We start from the raw sequence: 13,037 nt of genomic DNA on the forward strand, positions 1-13,037 counted from the left end.
CATTGTCAAATAAAAACAATTTTCCACACTTTTGAATAGTCCGTAATGCAGTGACTTAAAATATTTAAAATCATTAACATTTGACCCCTTTTTTGTCCTGATATGTACATTCTCTTCTTAAGCAACGTTATATATTATGGTATGCTTTTCATGTCCAGTAGTACCCTATTGGACACCTGTTGTTGGCTGATTTTTAGTCATTATTCAGTAAATAAAAAATAGCCTATGTTTTAAAAAGAAATTCATAAGTAGTCACAATATAGCTACATAATTCATTTCATAGCACAGAATCAGTCTGTTCAGCAGTACTGTGTCTTTAAGTGATTTCTGAAGGTAAGTCGGAAGGCAGAAGGGGTGCACGAGACGGCTGCGCGCGCTTGCTCCCGTATGTGGACACTCCAAAAAATGTGTTAAGAATTACAAAAGGTGGATCTTCTACACTGGACGATAAACGCAACAGCTGTTCATCAGTCGTAAGGTGAGACTCATCCCGTTATGTGTTGCTTGTATACAGTGGGCTGTTACCACTGTGATGTTTTACGTTAGAGAGACACCATACAAAGAGGGTTTTACGAAATGAACCGGCGAGAAGTGAAGAGGCCCCGCGAGCGTCTCACCGCTAACATGTCAAGGCGAACTTTAGCTTTCCTCCTTCCCTCACTTTACTAGATTTTTGGGGGGCTGGTTTATTAATAGTCCAATTTAGACGGGCGACCCCCGAACTTCCATCTAAGGGACCTTCTTTTGACTTTAAACGTCTGTAAACACTGCCGGAGACACCGTGGCCGGCAGGCGGAAGACGCTGGTTCCTCTACGGTGTCTCTTAGCTCCGCTCCCCGGTCTCGGGTGCAGGCAGAGCCGCGAGATGCGCGCAGGGACAGCGCCGGTGAGACGGAGCTTTGACGGCAAAACACACTACAAGTTTCTCGTACGGAAGTGTAAAAGAGACACAATGTCTCTATTTGGCGGGAGTTTTATTGTAACATCATAGTGGAGGGAGTTATTTTTTCATAACTTACGATAGTTTATTGTCTCGGGAGATGAAGCTGTTAAAGGCGGTGGAGGGGCCTCGGCTATTGCGCTGCTCGGGATCGTGGTGTGTAGCATATGCGCCTACAAAATTAGCAATAATATTGCCATTGTGATTCCTCTTAGCGATTCTGGTTCATTAACGGTTGCATTCGTGATTCTTTTAGTTGGCTTACTAGGCTAATTTCGATTAATAAGTATTTAAAATAAGAAATGGCACTCCTGTATTCATTCCACTCAAAGCCAAACAGTGTAACAAAGCACAAGTACATTGTACACAGCATTTTTAGGAGGCGTTATAAACGAAATAATTCTCATAATTGGTTTTTAACAAATAAAAAACTAATTAAATATAAATTCCTTTATTCATTTCATTCACTCATTTCAACTCAGATATTATCACTGAATAAAATGTTCTCTATTGTAAACGTTGTGATATCAACGACACGTCTGTAAGCTTTAAGTACAACATAACGCACTGACAGTACTTGTCTCATTTAAACAACATGTGTCTAACAACAGCTCCTTTGCCGAAAGTGTCACTATTATAAAATGTAATATTAATAATAATAACTATGTAAAATAATAATATCATTCAGAATTGTGTTTGTCATTTTTCTTTGCTTTAGTCACATTAGGCCTTTATTAGGTCACTGAAACACCTTGTACAATAATTGCAGTTATTACATTTTTTATGAAAGAATCATGTAAAAAGTTTATCCACGCTTTCTGTTTGCTCTTCTCTCCACTGAAAGTTCTAGGGCTTTGTTAATGTTCTCATAATTAAAGTTGCCACTGTTATTGCATGATTTGTAATGTGCTGCACTTTATTTGTACCATTTATAATTGTATTGATCTATTTACCTTTTTTAGAATTTAAAAGATAATAAAGAAAATGTTTGATAAGTGAGATCTCTGATTATATTGCTTGAAAAGTCCTGTAATTTTCATGCTTAAACCCTGCTTTAAGCATTTTCATTCAAAAGGTAAAATCAAAAATGTACATTAAAATTCTAAGCAAGTTGGGAAAAATAATGAATACATAAAGCTAATTAAAAAAATATGAACAGACTGTATGTATTTGAGAAGATAATCTGCTGTATTGTATGATATCAGTTCTGTCAGTTAACATCCATTAACCTGATCAAATCAAATTAAAGTCCATTACAGGTCATGTTTTGATTGAAATTAAATGATTGAAATGGTGGCTATGGCCCTGCCTGAAGCTTATTTCTAAGTAGTTAAAAGAAATCTGTTTCTCTGATTTTAGAATGTGAAGATCACCAGTGGAGATTCCCAATGCACCTACATCCCTTCCATTCCGACCTTCTAGAATGTTCCTGAAGACGGTTCCTCCGGTGGTGGCTATTCACTCGGAATGGAGGTCCAGTAAGAGCTGCAGCCTGCCTCTCTTTTTCAATGACAGTGTGTCCGACAGCGACCTTGCCTCTGTTAGCGGCACCCCAATCCCACAGAAGATCCAGATGATTATAGAGAGCCTTCACAGCACCCAGTCTTCGGACATGAGTGAAAACGGGCAGACCGAAAAGGCTGCTCATTCCAGCCACGAGGCTGGCTACAAGGGTCAATTGCGATGTATGGACACTGCAACAAGATCCCGACGAGCAGGGGCAGACACTAAGCTACAGTCCGCCATGGTTGATACTGGCGATGATTCAGATAGTGACGATTCTGTGGACCGGGGCATTGAGGAAGCTATTCAAGAGTATTTAAAGGAGAAGGTGGACCACAAACGCAAAGGGGATATGGTGACAAGTTCACCCCCAGCGGCCAAACTTCCACGGAGAGAACCAACTGTCCCAGATGCTGCTAAACAACACACACATTCCAGTAGTGCCAAAGTGTTAACCGCTAGCAATCATATCCAGAAAGCCTTGAGTGGGACACTGGCATTAAAGAAGAAAGTCATCAAGAAGAAGCTAAGCAAAGAAAATCCCTTTAAGAAAGCTGACTCAAGTAAAGTTTTGCCTGTTAAAAGTCTTCCTCTACCCAGAGCAAAGAAAGGATCTTCCTCGTCATCCGAGATGGACAGAACTCCACCTCGTCTTGTCATTAAAGAGGAAGAGGAATTGCTCGATTCAAGCAGCGATGATGGAATCGAAGAAGAGATTCAGAGATTCCAGCAGGAGAAAAGAGAAAAACAGGAAAGTGATAAAGATGTCCAGAGACCTTCACGACAAAGGGTGGACTCTGATTCGAGCAGTGATGAAGGTATTGAGGAAGCCATCCGTCTCTTCCAAGAAGATAAACACAAGCAGAAGAAAAAGAAGAGTCCTATCAAACCTCCCCAACTCCTGTCTCTGCAACGTAGCAAACCATCCGTCATTTCTCCCGAACGCATAAGCACTCAGCCACTCAAAGCGCTGTCGAAGAAGAACAAGAAGAAGAAGAAATTGATAACCAAGAAGTCTAATCTCCCTACACCATTGGCCGTAAGCCACTGTTTGAATAAGTGTACATCCCAGGGCTCTAAAGTTAAAGGGTTTACACCTCCCCCTTCAAACTCAAAACAAACCCACACAGAACACCAGATCCACTCCAGCCTGAAGGTCAACACTGCTGAGCTGATGTGTGCAGAAGCCATTCTAGACATCTCCAAAACTGTCATGCCCGAGGTGTTTGAGTCCAACTTAAGCATCACTAACACAAATTTGCTGCAGACTCCACCATTCCCCATTGTTGCACCATCTGAAAATAAAAGCGATGAGAGCTCCGTTGACAGTGAGGATGGAATTGAACAAGAGATAAGGGAATTTTTGGAGCATAAAGCAAAAATGAACAAAGAGCTTCCGATAACAGCAGGTGCACCTCCACCAGCTTCTGGTGATTCCACAGCAAGCAAGGAGCCGAAGAAGACGACGACGAAGGAAACCCAGCCGAATAAAGCAGCCAGGCTCTCCCTGTCAAAAAAACGCAAGTTTAAAGAGGAACAAAGCAAACTTGACAGAAATAGTGACTTGGTATTAAATGTTAAAGAGGAGCCCCCAGGGACACCTCTGATTTATAGTGACTCCACCAGATCTGACCTTTCTACCATTCCCACTGTGACATCACATTCAAGCAGTCTAACCACCATAAAAAATAGCAAACCGAAGCAGAACTCCCCACCTTGCAAGGATTCGGATGTGAGTGAACCCAAAGACAAAGGTTCCACTTACAGTACGTCCAGCCCAAAGACTGTGATTGGCTCTGAGAAAAACGACAGCAGTGACAAAAGCAGCTCCCTGGACAGTGATGAGGACTTAGATGCTGCAATTAAGGACTTGCTTAAGACAAAAAAAAAAGTCAAAAAGAAAGTGAGGGATATGAAGTCAAGAAAAAATGCCAGGCCTTCAGAGGCGTCGTCTTTGGATGTCATGAAAAAACAGAAACCTTTCACCGACCAAAAGAGTATCCCAACTGCCAAGCTTGTTAAGTCTGGCATCTTGAAAGGTGGCAAAGAAACACCGAACGTCCAGCCTAAAACCGACAAGGGTTCTAAAAGCAAAGTTGTTAAAGGCAAATCAGAACTCCAGAACATCAAACAATCTAAAAGCCCTGCACAAACTGAGAAAGTGACCGGGAATGATGGGGTTCCCAAGGCCTCAGATGGGGACATACCTTCTTCCAGTCCACATGCAGAAGATAATGATAGTTCTGTTGACAGCGATGATAGCATTGAGCAAGAGATCAGGAGATTTCTAGCTGAAAGGGCCAAGGTGTCCGCACCTCTCGCTGCAAACATCAAACAGGAAGAGGCCGTAAACTCTTTGACCTCAGCTGCAGAGTTTGATGTTAAAACAGAAATTGAAAAGACTCTTATTGAAACTCCAGTGTCTGCTTCAACGTCAACCTCTGGTAGTAAAAGTGAAACCATAACCACACCTACAAGACCCAAGGATGCACCTGCAGAACTCAACAAGAGACCAGTCCTGACACCAGGCAGCAATTGCATTATGGGTTTCAGGAGGCCCGAAAGTCAAACATTTGAGATCTCGACCCCAAGAGATCCAAAGAACGGCAGCTCCCAGACAGGAAAGGACAGTCCGACAAGTCATGGCATCAAACCCAACTTCTTCACAACACCCTCTGTGAGGTCCGAAGCACCCCCTTCATCAGGTCATCAACACCAAAACTTGTTCCTGTTGAGACCCGTTAACAGCAGTATGAGCGACGTCAAGGACCCTTCCCCGGCAGACTGTAATGACGTTCCTGTCAGCCGCCACAGTAGATCAGCCACTAGGATACCTTTAAAGGATGTCATTAGCTCTCTTTGTCCCTCACCTCTTTCGAAACCTCGAATTAGTTCCCCTGCCGTCATCACTGGTGACCTCTCGGCCTCAGCATCCCCGGGGGGCAGGACAGAGGGACTTAACTTGCATAACCGCCTGAAAAGGGAAAGACACCTCTCTGATAGACTACACTTATCCCCCGCCACCTCACATCTGTGCCAGCCCTCACCAGTACCGCAGCCCCACCTGGGTGATGAAGTAATCCAGGTACAACGGGACCAGAGTGCTTTCCCATCATTCTCAGCAAAGACAAAACTGCAGGGCATCCAAGCTGAGTCCACAGAATCCACTGCAAGTTTAGGAGAAAAACAAAGGGAGGGAGAAAGTGTTAGCAAGGAAGAGAAAAAGCAGGAAGATGAGGAAGAGAAATGTGTTGATGAGACAGATGTAGAGTCAGATGAGGAAAGGAAAGATCAGAAGACAAAAGACAGGAGGAATCAGCCCACTAATCAGTGAGTACTTGTTCTCTCCGAACACACACACATATCAGTTGAGGGAACATGGTCGCCAAAAGCCCAGTACCAATCCTTGCTTTTGTTCCATCTAAGGTATGAAAGACTTCCAACAAATTGTTGCGGTCTTTAATTAGAAGGGTTAATGAGAGTTTTGGTCATTGGTTTGGGTGGAATTATGGATCCATATCTGATCCACAGGTGTTCTGCAAGATTCCCAACCATACAGCCGAATTTTCCTTCGGCTTTAAGCGTTAGTTGTTTTTTATTTTCAGCATTTAGCCTGACGGACTGCAGCGTCTCATCCTGCATTTCAAAATTTTTGTACTGTATTATTTAGGTTCCAAGGGACACCACGTAGGACTTCTTTGAGTGTACCACATCATTTTTTGTATGTTTGTACATTTATAAATATATTTAAAAGCAGACATGTTATAAAGTGAGATTACATTTTTATTGTTTTTGTTGTTGTTTTTTCTCTGCAGCATTTTTGAATGAATCCTGCTTTACAAACTTTGCTTTATACTTTGAAATTTTGACTACGAAAAGTAATTGTTATGAAAAACCGCAGGTTTATGAAAAGATAAAAATATATCCGTGAGTTTACATAAGAGTTCCACAGGTCCAAAAACTATGGAAGCTTGTTTCCGCCATAGAATGGAAAATATAAAAGGTAATTGCGACTTTTTTTCTCACAATTGCGAGTTTACTATATAAAGTCAGAATTGCGAGATATAAAATATGAATTGCTAGATAATTGCTAGACTTTATATAACGCAATTCTGACTGTAAAACACGCAATTGCGACTTTATATCATGCAATTCTGACTTTTTATCTCGCAATTCAGAGAAATAAAGTCAGAATTGGGAGATATTAACTTGCAATTGTGAGTAAAAACTCAGAATTGTGAGACAAGTCACAATTATTTGTTTTTGTTTTTTTTATTCAGTGCGGAAACAAGCTTCCATTAAAAAAATCCCAAATCCATAGGAGAGAAAAAAAATTCCCCGGAAAAACATGTCTGAAAGGTAAATAAAACTGTGCTAATTGCATCTTCCAGTACTTAACTGTAAAAAGGACTGCAGAATGTAGAATGTTCATTTGCAATGGTCCTTAAAAACTACATTTTTTGTAAATATTTTGATGTTTCAGAGTAATTCATCCACAATAGAATGACATAATTTTGACCTCTGACCTCTGAGAGGGAAGTCGCCTCTTAGTAACATTAAAATGTTCCCTGAGGATTCTCAATGATGAAAATCTCCTCAGTGCAACAGTGAAGGACTAAGATAGACCTCGTTTGTAAAACACAAACTAAATGAATTTTTGTTAAATGAAGCCCTACTTGTGTAAATCGTTCTATTCAGTTTAATGTGGTGATCTACACAAGAACAGTTTAACAAACAGTTTACCAAGAAATTTGTTCTGCGTGTGTTTCTTAATGAGCCCTTTGAGTTTACATACAATATGTATATAGAATGTGTATGAAATACAGCCATTTACTTGGTATGAAAATTTTACAGAAAAAGGCAGTAGCATTGTATCCTTTGCTCTTTGAATTAATTGCCCTCAACAGATGCATTGATTTCCCTTGATGTGCCCTTTTAACATTTTTTTTGTATGTTTGTTTTGTATTTAGTCAGGAAATCTTTATATTCTTTTGTCATAACTAGGTTATTTTGTACCACTGGACTTAAACCATTTAGAGATTTATGTCAGACTGCAAATTACAAGGAGGAAACTCTCAATGTTTCGATATTCAGTTATCTTTTTGCATGTTTGCATACGTATCAAAACACAATTGTCATATCTCTCTCTCTCTCTCTCTCTCTCTCTCTCTCTCTCTCTCTCTCTCTCTCTCTCTCTCTCTCTCTCTCGCTCTCTCGCTCTCTCTCTGCACCTGTTTCTTAGTTCCTGTTTCTGTTGCTTATTATATGTAGGTGTTTTCCTATGTAAAAAGAATGTTATTTATTTTTGTTTATAGAAGAGAAGAAAGTAAAGACTCATGCTGACTATGCTGGGCATTGCCAGTTTTCATAAATATTTTGCAAAAAATAACTTTTTTGGTCCCCTGCTCTGCACAGAGAAAATAAACTCAAACTGTATCTCTGAAGATGTATAATAAAATTGACTTTGAGACACAAGGCTGCATTGTTCTTAACCGTGTGTATGTGCAAATGTGCATGAACGTGCGAGTTCCAGTACATGTTTATGATCAGTATCTTCCATAGCTTCCTCTGCTATATCTTATTATACAGTTGCTTCCTTTCTCACAGATGTCCAAGGAAACTAAAGTTAATACCAGTTTATGATAAAACTACAGTTTCCTTGCGATGTAAAAATAAACTACAGTATATCAACATCGTGTAACTGACCAGCGAATATTCAAAATATATATATTTTTTATATTTCTGTCCTGCTAAATGTTCATGTTTTTACTCTAAAGTATTTAAACACTCATCAAGACGTAAAAAGGTTTCGGATTGTAAATTATTACTCACAAAAGAAGATTGGAGGATTTCATAAGAATGTAATGTACTACAATTTTTGTTGCATTATACATCAGACCAATATTATAAATAGATTTATAAAATGTTAACAGGAAAGATGCTTTCTGCTATCCAATTATGTTTTAAACAGTTTGCATTGTAAATTTTGATGTTTTGTTTTTACTCGAATATTTAAATTCTACATTTGTTGCTTTATCTTTTACACTGTAATGTTAAAGTAAATGAGTAAACACGCATCCAGGTGTGTTTGCAAAATGCATAAAAGAAGATTGGAACTTTAAACCGAATAGTGTTTTCAAAAAAGATCATGCTTTGTATTTTATAGTATCAGCAATCAAATGTGTTATTTGCAGATGACAGATGCAGAGACTGGCAGTGTATATGAATGTGTAAATATGTGTCTTTTGTTTGCTCTAGGTTTCTCTCCACCTCTATAGATCCAGGGATCTTACTAAGCCCATATATCGCTCTGGACACGGAGGAGAGGTGTCTGAAATTCCAAACCAGACGCCTCCTCATTCAAAAGCAGCTAGAGGTATACAAACACTATATTAAAAATTCATACTTTTACTGGCACACACACTGATGTAACACTGATTTAATACACTCATTACTGGTAAGGGATAATACAGTATAGACATGTGTGATTGTTGAGTTTTTGAAGTGATCAAGTCACGGACTAAATGTCCAAGCAAATATGGCAATATCAGGCAAAGTATGTTTTTATGTGTTTTGCATATGTGTGTGTTGTAGGACAAAAAAACAGTGAAACGAAGGCTGCAGTTTGTGGTCAGTGTGCCCAGGTAAATACAGCACTTAGATAATACAGGACACATTGTTCACTAAATTGCACATAAAACAACAACTGATGGCTCACACAATAAATGTTTTTTGTGTAAAGAACTGTGAAAATGTGATAGGCATTCATGCAGAAATGATTTAGATGCTTTCTGGTTGTTACACTTTAGTGGAATTTGTCCATGTTTTGTTTTATTACAGATAAACTGAAGACACTGGAAAATAGAATAAAAAGGAGGTTCTAGTTCAACAGAATATTGTAATATGACGTATATTTAAAACGTAAGAATTGCATTTAAATGTAAGTGGAAAAAAAAAATACATATATATAAATATATATATATATATATATATATATATATATATATATATATATAATTGTTGCTGCACATTATTTAGTTCTGCATTTATATTTGTTTTTATTTTGTTTTATCTATCGTTTTTAAGTTCTGTCCATTGTAATCTAAATGACACTGTATTTTTGAATAAAGTTTTTTTGTTCATTTCGAAGCCATTGTGGCTCTTGTAGTTCATGTGGTGCGTAACGCTAAAAGTTTTTATAAGACCAATGCATTGCTTGGAACAACACTACCCACAATCCTCTGCGCTTTTCCGCAAGCCCAGTGGGCGGAGCTCGAAAGGAAACATGGCAGCGGGCGTCTTAACTAGAGGTGAAATAAAACGTGTTTTTATGTAATGTTAGGTTTTATTGTGTTAACCATATTAAAATAAGATTAGTTATTGACACATAATTACTTTGCAATCTTGCTTGTGATTTGTAATGACACAATAAATTACGTGTGAAACTACGTGACCATGGAGTTTCTGAGAAACCATGCACGCAATATACTTTTGTTAAAAAAAAAAAAAAAATCCAACATTTAATGAATTGAGTATGATGATTTCAGTAACGCAGGTTCTCAGAAGACCTCGGTTGGTCTCTCCTGTGTTCTCATGTCACGGACAGACGTTCAGCTCCGCAGCAGCTGGAGTCAAATCAACGAGAGACACCGGTGATTATGATTCTTATTATCATCATTATGAAACCCAGCGACCTAGAGATACAATTTCTGTCTGTGGGCTTTTCAAACCGGGAACCACGATGGAAATGTTTAGAGGAAATACATTGACTTAAAAAATGAATGATATTAAAATACAAGATTATATATATATATATATATATATATATATATATATATATATATATATATATATATATACATACATAAAATATCAAATTAGGTTAAAGTTAACTATGTATTAAGTATAGCTAATTTCATTATAATTTGTTTAATTATTTACATATTATAACATATATAATAACCTTTTTAATTTTAGGATGGTTGTCCTTTGCATGAGGAGGATGATTATATTTGAGGGTCTGTGGCATTGAAAACCCTTGGAATATAACAATTGTCATAGGTTCTCGTATAACATTTTTCATAGGTTTTGCTTTGCATTTCCAACCACAAGATCTGTCACCACATTTTACATTACTTTATTGTTTAACCACAATTACATAAATGAATACAGATGTGATGTATCTTGCATATAGAAGCAGCTCGATTTAGAATGATTCCCCTTTAGCTTATTTGGTGTATGAACCTAATGTTAATATGTTTCTGATATGCACGCTTTTTTCTGTAAAGCTGTAAAACAATATTTAAATGCCCTATACAAAAGCACTTGACTTATACAATGAGAGTGAGAGATATATTTATTCATAACTAATATGCAGTCTTACATATGCAGCTGCCACAGAGAAAATCCAGAACTTCCCACTTACTCAACCAGACTATTTCCGCTTGTCTGAGCTCTTCACCATAAAGGACCTGTTTGATGCCCGTGTGCATCTTGGACACAAGAAAGGCTGCCGACACAGGTGGGTAAATCACGTGTGGTGTCTTTCAGTATGAGTTGATATACTAATACATTCAGTTTGAATGACCAATTACTGGAGGAAACATGGAATATTTGTGTTTATGTTTATTTAAAATGTTTTTAATTAATTTCTTACACAATTCAAATATCTATATGTATATACACAGTACTGGTCAAAACTTTGTAAACATTACTATATTTAATGTTTTGAAAGTCTATAATGCTTATTATTTGATAAAAAAAAAACATACAGAAAAAATTTAAATAATAGTTTTCTACTTTAAAATATAATTTATTTCCATGATGTAAAGCTTAATTTTCAGTATCATTACTCCAGTGTCACACGATCCTTCAGATATTTAGATTTGCATGACAGAAATGTTATATTTTAAAGTATATAGAATTGTAATATTTCACAATATTATTGTTTTTTCTCTGTATGTATGCATATATGTCTATATACACACATGCATATACACACACACACTCAGTAGTGTTTTTAATGACCCTACAAGAGAGATCACAAGGATGAGGAAAATGTTTTATATATATTTTTAATATTTTAAACATGAAGGAATAACAGAACAATAAACTTGGTTAGCAAAAAAAAAAAAAATGCATAGAAAAACAAAAAGCTCAGGAAAAGCATACATCGACTACATCATAATTGGTTATTCATATTTAGTTGGTTCTCTCTTGTATTTTGCATGTGTTCTTCATAATATCTTTATTCTAACAAAATCTTAACAGTTTTTTTTTATAATCTGCCAATTTTCTTAGACTGGACACCACTTTTGGCTACTAATGTGTTTAAATATATAACCTGAACTTTATTTGAGATCACTAAGCTACGTTTCTCTCTCTAGGCTGATGGAACCGTATCTGTTCGGCTCTCGTCTGGATGTTGACATCATAGATCTGGAGCAGACAGCAGAACACCTCCAGCGGGCGCTGAACTTCACGGCTCACGTGGCGTACCGAGGCGGGGTCATCCTGTTCGTGAGCCGCAGACGGCAGTTCGGGCACCTGGTGGAGTCGACGGCGAGGGAGTGCGGAGAATACGCTCACACACGCTACTGGAAGGGAGGAGTGCTCACCAACGCCCCTATCCAGTTCAGCCCCGGGGTGAGACTTCCAGACCTCATCGTCTTCTTCTCCACGCTCAATAACGTTTTCCAGCAGCACGTCGGGATCCGGGACGCAGCCAAAATGAATATTCCCACCGTCGGGATTGTGGACTCTAATTGTAACCCCAGCCTCATCACGTACCCAGTGCCAGGAAACGATGACACTCCTGTTGCGATTGAGATGTACTGCCGGCTATTCAAAATGACAGTGAACAGGGCAAAGGACAAGAGGAGGCAGATGGAGCTTCTCAAGGGTATTTCAGCCTCAGGATAGGAGGAGCAACGAGCTTCACAGTGCTAATCACAGTGTTCGTCCACATATAGAAAGCTCAGTGGAAAATGAGAAACTGCAGTTCAAATTCAGACATATTAATGTATTTTTCTTATTCAAGTTTAATACGTAAAAATTAACCATCCCTGAACTGAAGATGTCCAACAACTGTAAAAATCCAGTGGCTTCAAACTGAATATTTATTGGTTTTGTTTTGATTTCCATTGCTTACTTGTTATGAACCCAATAAAGTCTCGCAAACCCATAGTGCGATATTTACTTGGCGTGCTTATTTTTGAAACTAATTTTTTTAAAGAAATTAATTAATTTTAACCATCCGATAAGGTCTGTCTTGCAGTTTGTTGCCACTCATAAGTTTAATGTCAGTACTATATGTACGGACAGTCCCAGTTTTTTGTGTTCTGTTCCTGTTTTACTGCTCGTTCAAAATAACCTGCAAATACATTGCAAAAAAAGCCTGACCAACAAACAGCAGCCTGCTGGTTATAGGAGCAATTGTATAGTGATTATTTTCACCAACAGATGGCGCTGCGTGCTACGCTGACTCTACTTGGTTATTATACATATAATACATACATATATATATATATATATATATATATATATAAACTTTGCTGGATTTATGATGCCGAAGACCGCTGAAACTTGTCATCAC

The 13,037-nt window shown here is 38.1% G+C and overlaps 2 protein-coding genes across 3 annotated transcripts; both read left to right on the forward strand.

Annotated features, from left to right (window-relative positions):
* The first annotated feature begins 319 nt into the window (after window positions 1-319).
* On the forward strand, window positions 320-9,194 carry ppp1r26 (protein phosphatase 1, regulatory subunit 26). 2 transcript variants are annotated; one of them, XM_039681760.2, is made up of 4 exons: window positions 320-478; window positions 2,300-5,773; window positions 8,702-8,819; window positions 9,038-9,194. In XM_039681760.2, the coding sequence occupies exons 2-4, from the start codon at window positions 2,364-2,366 to the stop codon at window positions 9,089-9,091; spliced, it is 3,582 nt and encodes a 1,193-aa protein (XP_039537694.2). In that variant the 5' UTR covers window positions 320-478; window positions 2,300-2,363; the 3' UTR covers window positions 9,092-9,194. The 2 variants fall into 2 exon arrangements, with proteins under 2 accessions (XP_039537694.2, XP_088979594.1); XM_089123468.1 differs by lacking the exons at window positions 320-478; window positions 8,702-8,819; window positions 9,038-9,194 and adding an exon at window positions 597-886 and having other exon boundaries at window positions 2,300-7,832.
* A 498-nt stretch (window positions 9,195-9,692) lies between these two features.
* Window positions 9,693-12,636, forward strand: mrps2 (mitochondrial ribosomal protein S2). Its single transcript, XM_039681762.2, has 4 exons — window positions 9,693-9,753; window positions 9,991-10,095; window positions 10,835-10,964; window positions 11,830-12,636. The coding sequence occupies exons 1-4, from the start codon at window positions 9,729-9,731 to the stop codon at window positions 12,362-12,364; spliced, it is 795 nt and encodes a 264-aa protein (XP_039537696.2). The 5' UTR covers window positions 9,693-9,728; the 3' UTR covers window positions 12,365-12,636.
* Window positions 12,637-13,037: the final 401 nt, after the last annotated feature.

Source organism: Pimephales promelas, chromosome 19 (assembly GCF_988280905.1).
Source record: "Pimephales promelas chromosome 19, fPimPro1.hap1.1, whole genome shotgun sequence".
In the NCBI taxonomy this organism is placed as follows: Eukaryota; Metazoa; Chordata; class Actinopteri; order Cypriniformes; family Leuciscidae; genus Pimephales; species Pimephales promelas.

What these genes read in the sequence shown, in the direction of transcription:
- ppp1r26 (XM_039681760.2), top strand. Translation starts at nt 2,364, where the DNA reads ATGTTCCTGAAGACGGTTCCTCCGGTGGTGGCTATTCACTCGGAATGG. An exon ending in AGGAATCAGCCCACTAATCA is followed by an intron (nt 5,774 to 8,701) that starts GTGAGTACTTGT and finishes TGTTTGCTCTAG; the next exon opens with GTTTCTCTCCACCTCTATAG. An exon ending in TCATTCAAAAGCAGCTAGAG is followed by an intron (nt 8,820 to 9,037) that starts GTATACAAACAC and finishes TGTGTGTTGTAG; the next exon opens with GACAAAAAAACAGTGAAACG.
- mrps2 (XM_039681762.2), top strand. Translation starts at nt 9,729, where the DNA reads ATGGCAGCGGGCGTCTTAACTAGAG. An exon ending in AGCGGGCGTCTTAACTAGAG is followed by an intron (nt 9,754 to 9,990) that starts GTGAAATAAAAC and finishes TGATGATTTCAG; the next exon opens with TAACGCAGGTTCTCAGAAGA. An exon ending in CAAATCAACGAGAGACACCG is followed by an intron (nt 10,096 to 10,834) that starts GTGATTATGATT and finishes TTACATATGCAG; the next exon opens with CTGCCACAGAGAAAATCCAG.